The sequence below is a fragment of the Aquarana catesbeiana genome, linkage group LG06 (assembly GCF_042186555.1).
Source record: "Aquarana catesbeiana isolate 2022-GZ linkage group LG06, ASM4218655v1, whole genome shotgun sequence".
Lineage (NCBI taxonomy): Eukaryota > Metazoa > Chordata > Amphibia > Anura > Ranidae > Aquarana > Aquarana catesbeiana.
The window spans coordinates 252,565,690-252,583,199 of record NC_133329.1 but is presented as its reverse complement, the minus strand read 5'-3'; the positions used below and the strand labels follow the sequence as shown (position 1 = coordinate 252,583,199).

At 42.5% G+C, this 17,510-nt stretch overlaps 1 protein-coding gene across 1 annotated transcript in view; it reads left to right on the top strand.

Annotated features, from left to right (window-relative positions):
* Window positions 1–17,510, top strand: part of NEMP2 (nuclear envelope integral membrane protein 2) — an 84,869-nt gene that overhangs the window by 29,644 nt on the left and 37,715 nt on the right. The window contains exon 3 of the mRNA XM_073633212.1: window positions 934–1,162. Within this exon, the coding sequence (XP_073489313.1) occupies window positions 934–1,162 (229 nt within the window). The remainder of the gene's footprint in view (window positions 1–933; window positions 1,163–17,510) is intronic.

Sequence of the window (17,510 nt, the reverse complement as noted above, 5' to 3'; positions counted from 1 at the left end):
GATAGATTGATAGCAGCGCAGCCATTGGCCCCCACTGCTGTGAATCAAATCCAATGATGCAGGCATGGGGGGGCGGGGCCAAGTCCTGCTTTGTTTGAACACATGCAAAAGCTGGAATCGGGAGCACGCCCGCACGTTGGAGAAGTGCTCTCCTTGGTGGACACCCGGTGTGGGGAGGAGCTACCAGCGCCGCCGGGGGACCCCAGAAGAGGTAGATTGGGGGAACTGCACAGTGGAGGCAAGTATGATATGTTTGTTATGTAAAAAAAAAAAAAAAAAAAAAAAAGGGATTTACAACCCCTTTACCAGGTGTCTTCAAACACAGTACAGATAACTAAGTAATCCGTAGAATGAAATGGTAAATAGTAACTAAATGGTAATATTACATCATGAGTAGAAACAAATGTAAAGGAGAATAAATTCCCACTTGATACACATGGCACAGGTAGTTATAATGCAATAGATTACAAAGAAGAGTAAGGACCATGGAGAGGGTCTCAGAAGAATACCATATGTACCACAGGCCCTAACCACATGTCTTGGGTAACATCTGAAGAGAGCGATGAAGGATATCTTGAGGTAAAGCTAAGAAGAGCGAAAAAGGCCACCAGGAGAAGAAAAAGGGTAAGAAGAAGAACGAGGGGAGAGAGGGATGCCGTCTGCTCTGCATCAGGGCAGAGGAATAACCGGGGTAGGCAATTGGTTTCACAACCTTAAGCTTCCAGGAGCCTGGGATCGAAGTCTGGAGGGAGGAAATTATCTACCCATGATTGCCAAATTTTTTAGGTGCTGTGGGATCATCTCTAAGATGGTCGCCTCAATCTTACTTATTGAATATTTTTGTGTTTCAAATAGTAATTTTATAATTCTCTGCATTTTAAATGGGGTGCAGTAAAACATGCTTATTCTACTTTTACATTTTTTGTTTTCCAGATTCAAGTAGAGAGCCAAGAAACCATTTCTATTTCACCCCGGCTAAAAAAAATAAACTGTGTTTACCCCGATCATATTATGGTTTATTTGACATGCATCCTACATTATCTATGGAAACCAGCAGATTCTAAGCATGTGAACTTTCATGTCCGCCATCTAGATCAAGACTTTTGCTTTGATGTGAAAAGTGGTAATGTGACACATTACAGGGTGTCCTTTACAAACATCTGTGAGTATTGATGTTATTTCCTTTATTGTGTATGTACATGAAAGATTGCTGAATGAGTCTTACTGAGGAAAAAACATTTTATTATAGATAGATGTTTGTAAAAAAATATTTGCATTTTAGAAACTGCATTTTCCCTGACCCGATACAGTGTTCGGCTTTTTTCAGCAGTCTGAATAACTAGAACTATGAAGATTAAAATTGAGTTGGTAAAAATTAAGATGCAGTCATCTGAAAGAAATAATATTTGAAGTGGAGCTCCACTTTAAGGCCTCCTCCCACAGCTCCTGTTTGTGAAATGGAACTTTCAGCGAGGAGGGGGGAGCGGGTACCTGATTTTGACAGGTATCCACTCCAATCACCTTAGGCAATCTGAAGTGAAAGTTCTCCTAGCCACTGAAAAATGGTTGAGGCACCAGTGGAGAGTGGGAGGATTGTATGGGTAAAAAAAAAACTTTTGTTTCTGTTTTGGTTTGGCACTGGAATCCTGCCAGTGATTGCAGGTCTATTAGCCATTTATGCAGCTGCTGGAGGAGTAGTAACAATACTAAGAAGTGGTTGGAAATCTTGCAGAGGCAGATTTCTTAGCGGTTGCCAAGGACAATGGATGTAGCAGCTCTAGCTACTATGGGTAATGAAGAAAGTGTTTCTTGGTGTCTAGAGGCAGGACTAAACTGGTATGAATTAGCTGAAGCTGGAGATAGTATCTTTGACCAGGCTTGGAGTAAAGGCTGAACAAAGTTTAGTTTAACATTTTCCTTGCTTGATTAAAGAGGGCACAGCTGTAATACAATCTAATAGTACCTGTTGTGAACAAGCAGTGTGGTGCTCAAAGAAGTAAGCTGAGGCACACTAAAGGGAAAATGGAAATCCTTGTGGCTATGAGATGTAGCAGGCATAGCTAATTCAGAACAAATCTGAACCAAAGGCTATATTCCTCTTAGTGAAAATCTGCCCTGATTAACTAAGGTACGCTCTACTTAAATGCATTCTAATAGTCTTTTTCATTAGGACAATCCCGCAAAATTTGTCTCCAAAGATCCTTATGCCAATTCCACACAACAAATAGCTTTCCCTAGATACATCTTTACTTGAAAGGATGAAAATACTAAGAGCAGATGGCTCTTGACATCAGTTGACATACATTTTAGTACAGCGTTATGGTATGAACAAGACACATTGGATATTGTTTTTCAGATGTCCTGCTGTTGATATGCGTTTTACAGCTGTGCTAAAACACACTGGTGTGAATTGGCCCTCATAAAGCCTAAAAAAAAGAAAATGAATGTAGCCATCACATTTAAGAAATGGTAACTTGCAATATAATATTTTCTTTTGTATTTAATACCACTTCAAAGTACAACTAAAGACCAAACTTTTTTTTTTTGTTCTTTTGAATAGAGTGGAGATGGATTAGAACCTCTGGCAGTTTTTATTGCTCTTTGTGCCCCCATTATGGAGATTCACACTCTCTATTTATTTGTCTCATTTACTGTTATTGAAAGTAAAAGAAAATCCCAACTTTTGGGTTGTCCCCAGAAAAGTAATAGAGGGGAAATCTTTCAATGTGGACACTTGTTTTGGTTACCTGGGATTCTCTTAATTTGTAGGGCATTCATGTCACTTCCTGTTTTGGCTACGGGAGAAGAAGTGACGGGAAATGGGAAACAGGTGGCAAAAAATTAACTGACAGGGGCTATAACCCTCCCTTGTTCTATCCAAAATAAAATAAAGTTTGTCCTCTAGCTCTACTTTAAGTAAATTGTATTGCTCAGAAACAAATTAACACATGTTTAATACTTTATAAAAGATGAATTTGCAGAGAGTAAGAAGATATTCTACATGTGCTTGTACCTGAAATAGTCCATTGGTGACACTTTAAGGCCTCATTTACACCATGGTGCAGAGACATCAGTTTTTCTGCACTCGTTCTGCAAGGGCTCAAAGAAAACAATTGTTCTCTATGTGCCCTGTTAACACCACAAGGTGCAAATTTTTTTCTGTGCAGGAATCTGCAACGTGTATTAGAGCTGCAACATGGGACAGCACAAAGGACTAAAAGAGGATATAAAATAAAAATAAATAAAGAGACACAACACAATTTCATGTTGGCAATAATGGCCACGGCATTTATTAAGGGGTTACCCAAATGAACAATAATCATTTATAACCAAATCTTTAACTTAAAATTCCATAACCATAAAATATTTAATTTATTAATTATATCACGTAGTCCATCCAGAACTGAACTGGATGACAAACCCCACTAAAAAATGCCATGACAGATTTAAATAATTAAATATTTAGGGAGGGTGGGAGCAGCGCAGGTCCGTCTTCTGTAGAGTCTCCTCAGGCGGTGAACGGAGCGGGAAAGCCTCCAGCTTATATAGCCACAGCCTGGCTCAATCCCGCCCGATTCAGCCAATCGGAGACCGTCGCTACACTGCTCCAAAGTCTGCCATCACCTGGGGCAACCTAAATAATGAAAATGGAGGGGGGGGGAAACAGTGGAACATACTACCGCCCTCTGTACTGTCCCATGGAGTCCCGCATAAGCGCTAGGGGCTAAGCCATGGGACAGCACAAAGGACTAAAAGAGGATATAAAAAAAAAATAAAGAAAGAGACACAACACAATTTTCATGTTGACAATAATGGCCACGGCATTTATTAAGGGGTTACCCAAATGAACAATAATCATTTATAATCAAATCATTAACTTAAAATTCCATAACCATAAAATACTTAATTTATTAATGATATCACGTAGTCCATCCAGAACTGAACTGGATGACAAACCCCAACAGCTGAAAGCCACTCAAGAACTGAGTGTCTGAAGCCCCCAAAATGCCGCGGCCTGCTCAATCATGTTTTGCAAACCTAAAATAAAAATGTCTAAACCAACTTCCGACAGGTGTACAAAATCAATTCCATATAAACCAGGCAGGAAACCCTCCAAGTCTATATGGCGATATGAAAAACCGCCTTGAGAAATGACTAAATTGCTTATGGTTCTATTTACGAGTTTCCTAATCTTGTCCATATAATGAAGATTACTTAACTCTGACCAAAGTAGTCTAGGCACTATTTCTAAAAAAAATAAAATAAAACTGTAGAAGGAAGTAACAACTTAAAAGAAGATAAGTCTCTTTTTATTTCACAAATCAAATCCCAAGTTTTGATCCTGTCCAGGTCATTGCCCCCGGCATGAACAATAAGTGCATCGGGAGAAGGCCACTGACCTAACAAGTAAATTAACTGGTCCTTTAAATTCCTCCATCTCAGCCCTCTTATTCCCCACCATAAAACTTGAAAACGACTTTCATCCAGACCAATATTGATTGTACCATTCTTGATGGAAGCTCTCCTTTTGGCCCAAAATATAAAGGAATGTCCTATTATCCAAATGATGCGTTTGGAAGAACCTAAGAAAAAATTAAACAATAACCAGATCAGGATGGACATACAATTTAAATCTATCACTATCCCAACGCCCCAACTGTTTTAAACCATCTTTAGAAAACCCGAGAAGGCTGGCTTCAGTAGCCGCCCCAATCCTAAAAGAATGAGAAGAGAAATTAAAACCAGAAAGGTTAAGTTTCTTTAGGCAAGAAGACAGAACAGATGAAAATTGGTATCTAGTTAATGGAGATAGATTAGGATGAATAAAGAATGAACCCGCAATAGGGGGTCGGGAAGAAAGATACTGAGTAACTCTAAAAACTGGACATATGGCTTCAAAAGGGGCCATTTTGGATCTACAGATAAAAATTCTAACCGAATCTTCTAAAACAGATGTCTGAAAAAACTAAAAAGGAAGAAGAGAATTTATTAGGTGCCGTGAATTCACCTAATCTAAGAGCACCAAAAAATGCAAAAACGAAAGCCGTTCTGAACAGCAAAGTCTCAAAAGAGGAAAAACAAACTAATTCCAGTGTAGACATCTGTCTACAGCTGGAGAGGATCTTCTAAAACCTTTTAGCATTTGTCTAACTGGAAAGAAGGAATTAATGGCTGGAAGACCTGATATTTTCAAAAAGAATGAGGCCCCTGCTACAATTTTGCTAACCGAAGCCGGGCTAAGTTTAGCTTGAATCAAAGAGGAGACAAAACATAACACCATATGCACAGTAACTGTATTAAAAGAAAAATTATACTCTTCACAAAATTTACACCATCTAAACCAAGCTTGTGAGTATTCTTCCCAAGTTTTGGGAGCGATGGAATTTCTTATATTTTCTTCTATTACTGCCATATCAGGCCCCAGAGAAAATCTGGGCAAGGGAAACCTTCCGCCTCTGGAGATAAGGAATCTCCAGATTCCAGATAATCTCATTAGTAATACCCGGGACATGTTTTGCTTTCAGCCAAATATTAAAAGTCATGCATTGCAGGACCAAAAAACGGAGTAATTTTATCACTAATTCTTAGATCTAAAATCTTAAATCTAAGACTTAGATGACAACAGTTTACTGCAAAAAATACTCCTTTTTCTTTCTCGAACATCACGGGACACAGAGCCACAGTAATAACTGATGGGTTATGTAGGTACCTTTAGGTATTGGACACTGGTCACACCCTAAGCAGGAGGTTCATCCCCCCTATATAATCCCTCCCCTTCCAGGGATACCTCAGTTTTTACGCCAGTGTCTTAGGTGTTGAACGTGTAAAGATGTCCTGTGCTGTAGCTCCAAAGGGAATATCCTGATATCCTATACTGGGGCAAGCCAGGCGAACCGGATCCATTCAAAGTGTCTTTTCATGGCCGCATTGGATGGTACCCGGGCCTCGTGTCAGAAGAAACAAAGTTTTACCTGTAACGCTTCTCTATTTAGAGAGCTGGACCCTGCATATCAGAAGAGGGTCGTTAACACCTTATTTCTGTCTGGGTGCTTTACAGGGCCGGAACTGCAGGATCCCCCTATTCGTAGGGGGCCCCAGTCTGACGGTTTTTTCAAACGGAGCCCACTGTGAGAGGTGAAGATTGGGTCTGTATATACAGAATCCTGCGGCTGGATAAGGTAAGAGGAGATTCCACAGAATTTTGAATTCTAGTAGGGTTTCTCCTTTAAGGTAAATGCATGCTATGCCTATTGTGACCACCGGGGGCTGCCAAGAGCACATACCTTCTAATGCAGATTTCTGTCTCAGCGTTTTGACGCTGTGCAAGTTCCTCCGTCCGGCTCCAGGTAGGATGGGATGGGGGGTTTTCTCCTCGGGGATATTCCCCCCAGGCTAGGGGGAGGCTGCAAGTGGGCTGTAAGGCAGTTTTACACCGCACTGTCACTGCCGCCGCCATTGCATGTATGCAGACCCCATCGCTGCCGGCCTCTCTCCTTCCTCCCCCACCCCCAGCTTTCCTCCATGCTTATTCGGAAGGGTCAGGCTTGCGTGGGAAGCGCAAGTTTTCGAAAAACGAAGGGGGCGGCGGCAAAGGGGGAGGGGGGGGCGGGGCGTCAGCTCAGCGTGCTCAGAAGCATGGCTATTTAAAGCACACTTTACAGGTGCTCTGAGCCTTGGAGGGACACAGAGCTGACAGTCGCATGTAAGGTGGGACACAGGCATTCTCCTAGGCTGCATTTACTAAGGTAACACCAGACTGGGCATTTGGTAGCAAGGCTTTTGCCAGACTACATCGCTCAGCAGTCAGTGTTCATTTTGGATACCTCACACCTTGTTGCTTTGCAGTATGGGGAGAAGAGGTTTAAGTACCTCCAGAATCAGAGATACTAGGGGATCTCATTCAGGTTCTCAGGACCCCCTGTCTGCTACATCCCCCCCCCCCCGAGGGGCCAGGGACGGCTGGCCTGGGAGAGCAGTTTGGGTCAGGGGCTGTACCTGCTTCCGGCACTTCAGCCCCTGTATACATTACACAAGAGGTTTTTTCCTCAGCCATTACTGGTTTAGAGGAAAGATTAATGGCCGTGATTACAGCTTCACTCAGTGGAAGAAAACGTACTAGGCCTTCCTCTGTTTCCCAAGACCCTCAGGCAGAGGAGCTCTGGGATAAAGGAGATGAATCCCTTTCAGAGGATCAGGATGGGACAGATGATTCCTCTTCTGAGGAATCAGGTGGAGAGGGACCCTCTTTGGCTTCCCAAGAGGAGAAAGTCTTAGTACAGATCCTTACTGGATTGGTCCACTCCACATTTAGTTGCCCGTACCTGAATCTGTTAAGGAAGCCTCTTCTTCTTTGGGGTCGCTGAAACCTTCTCAAACAGCACATGCTTTTCCTGTTCATAATTTGCTTGAAAAGCTCCATTATTCTGAGTGGGATCACCCAGATAAGCAATTTCTTCCGCCGAAAAAGTTTTCAACACTTTATCCTATGGAAGAAAAATTTCTTAAGATGTGGGGAACACCGGCCATTGATGCGGCCATTTCCTCTGTAAATAATAGTCTGACTTGTCCTGTAGACAACGCTCAGATGCTCAGGGATCCTGTGGATAAAAAGATGGAATCCTTGTTAAAGGATGTTTTTTCCTTAGCAGGATCAGTGGCCCAACCTGCAGTAGCAGCGATTGGAGTCTGTCAATACTTAAGAGACCATGTTAAGCAGGTCATCAAAGTTTTACCTGAACAACAGGCCCAGGGGTTTGCTAACCTTCCAGCGGCCTTATGTTATGTTGTTGACGCCTTTAGAGATTCTATCATGCAAACCTCTCGCCTTTCACTTGGGTTGGTGCATATGCGTAGAATCTTATGGTTGAAAAATTGGTCAGCTGAAGCACCATGTAAGAAGCTCTTGGCTGGGTTTCCTTTTCGTGGTGCAAGGTTGTTTGGAGAAGACTTGGATAACTATATCAAGAGAATCTCTTGTGGGAAAAGCACTCTCTTACCTGTTAAGAAAAAGAGTAAGCGTCCCTCTTTCAAATGGACTCTTTCCCCAGCACTAGTGGAGTCAGCCTCCAGGCAGTCACGACGGCCTCCTCCGTCTGGGGCAAGAAACAAGAGTCAACCCCAGGGACAAAAGAAGTCCTGGGGGAAGAAGTCTTCTAGACAAAACACTAAGGCCTCTTCATAAAGGGGCACCCCTGCTCGCTCGAGTGGGGGGAAGACTGCTACAGTTCTCAAGGCTCTGGCAGGAGGACTTCCAGGACAGATGGGTAATCTCCACAGTAACCTTAGGGTACAGGCTGGAGTTCCAAGAATTTCCCTCTCCTCGTTTCCTCAGATCAAGTGTTCCCAGAGACGAAGCAGTCGCTCCTTCTAGCGTTAGAGCGACTTTTGTCGCAAGAGGTCATTATGGTGGTTCCCACAAAGGATCAAGGATTGGGCTTCTATTCCAACCTTTTTACGGTCCAAAAACCAAATGGGGATGTCAGACCCATTCTGGATTTAAGGGATCTGAATCGATTCCTAAGGATACAGTCCTTCCGCATGGAATCAATTGGGACAGTAGTCTCCATCCTGCAGGGAGGAGAATTTTTGGCATCGATAGACATCAGAGATGCATACCCACATGTGCCTATTTTTCCTGCTCATCAGAAGTTTCTGCGCTTGGAGATAGGAGGGCGCCATTTCCAGTTCGTGGCTCTTCCTTTTGGGATAGCCACTGCACCTCGAGTGTTCACGAAGATCTTGGCTCCTCCTCTGGCCAGATTAAGGGCTCAGGGTATAACGGTCATAGCACACCTAGACGACCTGCTCTTGATAGACCGGTCAGTAGCCTCCTTGAACGGGAACTTGAGGACCACGGTCAAGTATCTAGAACATCTAGGTTGGATCCTCAACCTAGAAAAGTCTTTCCTAAAACCAGTAAGAAGACTGGAGTATTTGGGTCTGATCATAGATACAAGCCAGGAGAAAGTATTTCTTCCTCAGGCAAAGATCACTGCTTTTAAGGGAGCTGATTCTGACAGTCAGGACCAAAAAGGGGCCTTCGGTCCACCTTTGTATGAGGCTGCTAGGAAAGATGGTGTCTTCATTCGAAGCAGTTCCCTATGCTCAGTTCCATTCAATACTACTGCAACACAGTATTCTGTCGGCCTGGAACAAGAAGGTTCAGGCATTAGACTTTCCGATGCACCTGTCGCATGCGGTGCATCAGTGTCTCAATTGGTGGCTCATACCCGAAAACCTGCAGAAGGGGAAATCCTTTCTACCGGTTACCTGGACAGTGGTAACAACAGATGCCAGTCTGTCGGGTTGGGGAGCAGTTCTGGAACAGTCTGCGATCCAGGGGCTGTATACCTAGCCCTAAAAGCCTGGACTATCAGGCTACAGGGTTGCCCGGTCAGGATCCAGTCCGACAATGCCACAGCAGTGGCTTATGTCAATCATCAGGGAGGCACCCGGAGCCGAGCTGCTCAAAAGGAGGTGAACCAGATCTTAGTCTGGGCAGAGATGCATGTGCCATGCATATCGGCAGTTTTCATTCCAGGAATAGAGAACTGGCAGGCGGACTATCTAAGTTGCCAGCAGTTACTCCCAGGGGAATGGTCTCTGCATCCCGACGCCTTTTGGGCCATATGCCAAAGATGGGGGGTCCCAGATGTAGATCTCTTTGCATCCCGATTCAACAAAAAGATAGACAGATTTGTGGCAAGGACAAGGGATCCTCTTGCATGCGGGACGGATGCGTTGGTGATTCCGTGGCATCGGTTCTCACTGATTTATGCATTCCCGCCTGTTCTGCTACTGCCACGACTCCTTCGCAGGATCAGGCAGGAAAGGAAGTCAGTACTTCTGGTGGCCCCCGCTTGGCCCAGAAGGACTTGGTATGCAGAAATAGTAAGGATGGCGGTGGGTTCCCCGTGGACCCTACCAGTACGCCCAGGCCTGTTATCTCAAGGTCTAGTGTTCCATCCTGCCTTACAAACGCTAAATTTGACGTTTGGCTATTGAGACCCACGTTCTGAAGAGTCGTGGGCTTTCAGGTCCTGTCATATCTACCTTGATCAATGCAAGGAAACCAGCTTCCAGAATGATTTATCATAGAGTCTGGAAAGCTTATGTATCCTGGTGTGAATCCAGGGGTTGGCATCCCAGAAAATATATGATGGGTAGAATTCTTGATTTTCTACAATTAGGATGAGAGATGAAGCTGGCCTTGAGTACCATCAAGGGCCAGGTCTCGGCCTTATCAGTACTGTTTCAACGGCCACTTGCTTCGCATTCTTTGGTCCGGAACTTTATGCAGGGGGTGATGTGTCTTAATCCTCCGATTAGGGCGCCCCTAAACCCCTGGGACTTGAACTTGGTTCTGTCGGTGTTACAGAAACAGCCTTTTGAACCAATATGTCAGATTCCTTTGGTCTTACTGACGAGAAAACTAATTTTTCTGGTAGCCATATCTTCTGCTAGAAGAGTATCAGAATTAGCAGCTCTTTCCTGTAAGGAGCCTTATTTGATTGTACACAAGGATAGAGTGGTATTGCGCCCTCATCCTAGTTTTTTACCGAAGGTGGTTTCAGATTTTCATCTAAACCAAGACATTGTTCTGCCTTCCTTTTTTCCAGATCCCTGTTCTCCGGAAGAGAGGTCACTACATTCTTTGGATGTAGTAGGAGCAGTCAAGACCTATCTGGAAACAACTGCTCAGATTCGCAAAACGAATGTTTTGTTCGTGCTGCCAGAGGGTCCCAATAGAGGACAGGCAGCGTCAAAAACTACCATTTCTAAAAGGATTCGACAATTGATTATTCAGGCTTATGGTTTGAAACAGAAGATTCCTCCGTTTCAGATCAAGGCACATTCCACAAGGGCTATTAGTGCTTCTTGGGCAGTGCGTCACCAGGCCTCCATGGCTCAGATCTGCAAGGCCGCAACCTGGTCTTCAGTTCATACATTCACCAGATTTTATCAGGTGGATGTGAGAAAACATGAGGATATCGCCTTTGGGCATAGTGTGCTGCAGACAGCGGTACAGGGTCCTCAGGTCTGATTGCACCCTACTTGGTTGTGCTCCCCCCCTCCCCCCCCCCTCAGTTGGCATTGCTTTGTGACATCCCATCATTTATTACTGTGGCTCTGTGTCCCGTGATGTTCGAGAAAGAAAATAGGAAAATAGGATTTTTTTTATAACAGCTTACCTGTAAAATCCTTTTCTTTCAATGGACATCACAGGACACAGAGGTCCGGCCCCTCTTCTAATACACTTATATTGCTTTGCTACAAAACTGAGGTGGAAGGGGAGGGATTATATAGGGGGTTGAACTTCCTGCTTAGGGTGTGACCAGTGTCCAATACCTAAAGGTACCTACATAACCCATCAGTTATTACTGTGGCTCTGTGTCCCGTGATGTCCATCGAAAGAAAAGGATTTTACAGGTAATACTAAATTACGGCTAATATCTGGTGACCTCCAGGATACAGGCCATTCTTTAGCACACCAATGACCATCAAGGAAGGCACCAAAACCCACTGCACCAGATGCATCGGTAAACAGGCGAATATCAGAATCCTTAACGAATTCACTCTGCCATACAGCTCAGCCATTAAAGTTGATCAAAAACTGATCCGACACTTTTAGGTCCTCCTTAATGGGCCGTGTAATGGATATATGGGAAAAAGGGTTTTTCAGACCCCTGGTGGCTAGAGCAAATCTCTGAGAAAAGATTCTCGCCACTGGGATGATCCTAGATACAAAAGCAAAAAGACCCAACAAGGACTGAACGTCCCTCAACAGAACCCTTCTTTTTGACAAATTTTTTTTATCAAAAACCTCTTTTTATAATTTTGTCCATCGGCAAACGGAATTCCATGGCAACAGAGTCGATTGTGATGCTCAGGAATTCAATAACCGTTACTGGACCAACCGTTTTTTCATTGGATAAGGGAATGCCAAAAGACTCAAACGTTGAAAAAACAATTCAACATTCCTGAACAAACTTGAGATTTGGTGGGGCCTTTAAATAAATAATCATCTAAATAATGGATAGCGCCACCTTGAGGGGAATTTTGTAACCAAACCCACTGTAAAAATGTCGAAAAGGCCTCAAAATAACTGCAAGATTTGGAAAAACCCATGGGCATGCACTTATCAAAATAGAATTTATCCTCAAAATAAAAATCCAGTGAGTTAAAACCAATGGGGTTGACTGGCAAAAGTCGAAATGCAGATTTTATATCTGCTTTCGCCATAAAAGATGCTTTGCCAAAACGCTTTAATAGGTAAAGAACTTCTTCAAAAGAAGCATAGGACACTGCTGATTCAAAATCCGCTATCTCATCATCTAGAGAATTTCCATGAGGAAAAGATAAATGATGAATCAGCCGAAAAGAACCTGGCTCCTTTTTTGGTACCAGGCCTAAAGGAGATAAACAAAAATTTACAAAGGGAGGAGAGGGAAAAGGTCCAGCAATTCTGCCTTCTTTTAATTCCTTAGAAATGTTTTCCCTGACTATATTAGGGTGCGCAAGGACAGAATGTAAATTTTTAATCAAAAGGCAAAAGCAGGAACTGAGAAACCAAATTTAAATCCTTCATAAAGAAGGTCTGCCATCTTGCGGTCTGGATACTGATCTAGCCAGAACTGCATTTTTGACAATCTCACTGGCGTCCATGCCCTTTGCATTAATGTCTCTTGACTGAGATGTGGTAGCTGATTTTTTCAAACAGCGGGATGCTGGATGGGTACCTGCGCAGAATGAGCATTCGTGCTTATATCTGCAATTCGATAAGAATCTGCGTTGGGAATCGTTATATGCAAAGCATACTCCTTTACGAAAAGTCGATTGAACATTCACTAATTGAGGTCTCTGTGTATATTGAGGTCTTTGTGGCAGCATCAGATTCAACCATAAACCTACATCTTTTACCCCCCATCGGAGGGATGGGTGAACAGAGAGCTTTTGTCTAAAGCTCTCATCATAACTAAACCATGCAATTGCACCAAAGTGGCGGTAAGCCTCCGCCACTATATCCAGGTGCTGAAACAAACCTGAGCATTTATCCGGAAAACGTTCCCCCATAACAGAAGCAAAGATACAAAAGGCCTGAAGCCAATTTTGAAAAGTTCGGGTAATTGCCTTCCTCTTATCTTCCTCAGACCTATCATCTATTCTTTTATCAGATTTCAACAAAAATTCTTTAGATGACGGGACCAATGATAAAATATCTATGAATTCTCCACGCCATATTTTTCTTTAACAGCAGTCGATAAATGATATCCAAGAGGAGATAATTCACTTGGGAGAGCCTCTTTAAAACAGCATTCAGAAACCAGAGTTTTAAGAGGTAAAGAAAATGTAGAATCAGAAACAGGCATAGAGGGAACAATATTTGTATTATATACAGGTAATTTATTCTCAACATTTGTATTCAAATGGTTAATACTCACTGGCATGGCGGGGTTACCTTGTGAAAAAACAGCATTATCTGATACCATTAAACCTCCTGAGCCACCGCCACTCCACACATTACCAATATTAATAGGTTCACCCACTTTTGCAAGTACATTGGCTAAAGAACCAACTACTTTACCCAATTCTATTAAATGTGAATAATTTCTCTCACCAGAATAATGGTCCACGCTAACAGGCTGCCCAGATGTTGGCACCTCACAGGATATGCCCGCAGAAGCTACCTGAGGTGATTCCATTCTGGCTCTGTTTGGGGAGCGTGACCTTTCCTGTTGTACTTGTTCTCTTACAGGGGAAGAGGGAGAATTATCACCTCTCAACCTCTTTCCCCTGTTACCTCTGCGACCTCTCTTCATACCAGCAGGGGGAGCTGGGTGACTGTCATTTATAATGACTTCAGTGGGCACCGACTGGGCATGCTCTATGTCAGCTGAGGCTGACGCCGACGGAACCGTATCTTCTTCTAAGCACCGCCTTAACCACTCCGCCTCTCCACGGCTCTCAGCTTTGTGGATAAGACGGCGCAGCAGCTCTTCCATCTTACAAGTAATGCTGTCTGGAGCAGCGCAGGTCCGTCTTCTGTAGAGTCTCCTCAGGCGGTGAACGGAGCGAGAAAGCCGCCAGCTTATATAGCCACAGCCTGGTTCAATCCCGTCCGATTCAGCCAATCGGAGACCGTTGCTACGCTGCTCCAAAGTCTGTCATCACCTGGGGCAACCTAAATAACGTAAAACGGAGGGGGGAAAACAGTGGAACATACTACCGCCCTCTCTACTGTCCCATGGAGCCCCACATAAGCGCTTTCAGTCATTCTGGCTGAAATGAAGTGTATTTTTTCCCAAAAAATTGCGTTTGAAAGACCGCTGGGCAAATACAGTGTGACATAAAATATTGCAATTGCCATTTTATTCCCTAGGGTCTCTGCTAAAATATATATCATGTTTGGGGGTTCCAAGTAATTTTCTAGCAAAAAAATATTGATTTTAACTTAAGAAACAAGTGTCAGAAAAAGATTTAGAGTTTAAGTGGTTAAACTTCCTGCATTTACACAAGTCTCTCCATTTGTTACATGAAAGAATCAGCAAACTCTGCAATAGAGATCGTCAGGGGGTTGAATCGAGATCACTATTTTTTAACGATTAATTGTGCAGCTCTAACGTGTATGCAGTTTTCTGCAGGGGGAAAAAATGACAGGAAATCAACATTGGTGTGAATATAAGAGATGTGCATGAAAACCAATGTCAACATGCATAAAAACTCACTGAAATGCGCATGTAAACTGATGTCTCTGCAAGTGAAATCTGCACAGTTTTTACCCATCAGTTTTCATGCACGTATGGTGTGAACGAGCCCTTAAAGTTCTTACAGGTCATCAGTTTACAGCTAACTGAATAACAGTCCTATAATTATTGCGGTCATTCTACAACCCCTGGCAAAAATTATGGAATCACCAGTCCCTGAGGATGTTCATTCAGTTGTTTATTGTTGTAGAAAAAAAGATCACAGACATGGCCAAAAACTAAAGGCATTTCAAATGGCAACTTTCTGGCTTTAAGAAACACTAAAAGAAATCAAGAAAAATAATTGTGGTGGCCAGTAACAGTTAGATATATAGAACAAGCACAGGGAATAAATTATGGAATCACTCAATTCTGAGGAAAAAATGATGGAATCACCCTGTAAATTTTCATTTCAAACACTAACACCTGCATCAGATTAAATCTGCTTGTTAGTATGTAGGTAAAAAGGGTAAATCATCACGAAGTGTTGCACAAGATGTTGGTTGTTCATAGTCGGCTGTGTCTAAAACATGGACCAAATACAAACAACATGGGAAGGTGGTTAAAGGCAAGCATACTGGTAGACCAAGGAAGACATCAAAGCGTCAAGACAGAAAACTTAAAGCAATATGCCTTGAAAACAGAAAATGTACAACAAAACAAATGAGGAACAAATGGGAGGAAACTGGAGTCAACATCTGTGACCAAACTGTAAGAAACCGCCTAAAGGAAATGGGATTTACATACAGAAAAGCTAAAAGAAAGCCATCTCTAACACCTAAACACAAAAAAACAAGGTTACAATGGGCTAAGGAAAGGCAATCGTGGATTGTGGATGATTGGATGAAAGTCATATTCAGTGATGAATCTCGAATCTGCATTGGGCAAGGTGATGATGCTGGAACTTTTGTTTGGTGCCGTTCCAATGAGATTTATGCAGACGACTGTCTGAAGAAAACGTGCAAATTTCCACAGTCACTTATGATATGGGGCTGCATGTCAGGTAAAGGCACTGGGGAGATGGCTGTCATTAAATCTTCAATAAATGCACAGGTTTACATTGAAGTTTTGGACACTTTTCTTATCCCATCCATTGAAAGAATGTTTGGGGATGATGAAATCATTTATCAAGATGATAATGCATCTTGCCATAGAGCAAAAACTGAAAAAATTCTTTGAAGAAAGACACATAAGGTCAATGTCATGGCCTGCAAACAGTCCGGATCTCAATCCAATTGAAAATCTGTGGTGGAAGTTAAAGAAAATGGTCCATGACAAGGCTCCAACCTGCAAAGATGATTTGGCAACAGCAATCAGAGAAGGCCGGAGCCAGATTGATGAAGAGTACTGTTTATCACTCATTACGTCAATGCCTCAGAGACTGCAAGCAGTTATAAAAGCCAGAGGTGGTGCAACAAAGTACTAGTGATGTGTTGGAGTGTTTATTTTGTTTGTTTTTCATGATTCCATAATTTTTTCCTCAGGGTTGAGTGATTCCATAATTTATTCCCTGTGCTTGTTCTATAAATCTAACTGTTACTGACCACCACAATTATTTTTCTTGATTTCTTTTAGTGTTTCTTAAAGCCAGAAAGTTGCCATTTGAAATGCCTTTAGTTTTTGGCCATGTCTGTGATCTGCTTTTTTTTTCTACAACAATAAACAACTGAATGAACATCCTCAGGGACTGGTGATTCCATCATTTTTGCCAGGGGTTGTAGAGTGTGTGTGCAATATGTAACTTGTAGTGCACCACTTTAATCCCTTGTTCACATTGAATGCGGCTTTGAAATCGAATCGTGCAACTTCATGTCAGTGCGACTTCAGGTGCAAAGTGCTTTGTGACTTTATTCATTCTTCTCCTCAGTCTGGTTAGTTTTCAGATGTGGAGGTGAAGGATCACGCTAAACAAAGAGTGTTGCTATAAAAGCCAATGGAGTGAATTATATAAGTGTTTGTTTTAGAAGAAGCACAACAGAGAGCACTTTATATCAAAAGCACTGGCCACTATATAGAAGCATGGACACTTTTTGTTGATTGACTTTGTTAGGAATTGTGTTAGTTGTGCGGTAGAGAGCTGTGTATATACTGTATGTACACAAAACATGGAAAATAAACATTTCAGACCACACGGGGACCCTTCCTTGCATGCAAACATATAAAGAAATAATTTACCAATAGGAAAGAGGACCTCCCAGTGCCACTGACCCCTTTTTGCCTCTAAAATATGTAAATAATAGAAGTATTTGCAAATATAATAATGTTAGGGCCGTGTTTTACAATGGAAGTATAATAAACGGACATCCACAGTTACTATGTGTAATTAAAAATAGAATACATACTGTGGTCACTGACAAACAGGTTTAACCGGTTTAAGCAACAGCTTGTGCCCGAGTCAGTGCACATACATCTTAGCAATGCAGGCTAATAAATGTGAGTGGACTTAGGCACCCATCAAACTTGTGTGCATGCATATTAGCATTGGTATCACAGGACTGTCAATTGTAATCCTCTAGAGAGGACAACTCTCCTAAACAGCATAATACAGGGATAAATGTAGAGAATAAGGTAAAGGACAAAAAATAATAAAAAATTAGGAAAAAAGAACTGATAAATCATTGTAGACATAACTGTGTCTAACTTGGCTCATTGTAAATGACATACAAATTACATAGTTGGTCAGGTTGCTGGATATTCCCTGGATCAACTTTACCTATAAATGTTAGTACCCAGTTATTATGTACATTTAGGAAAGATTCCAGGCCT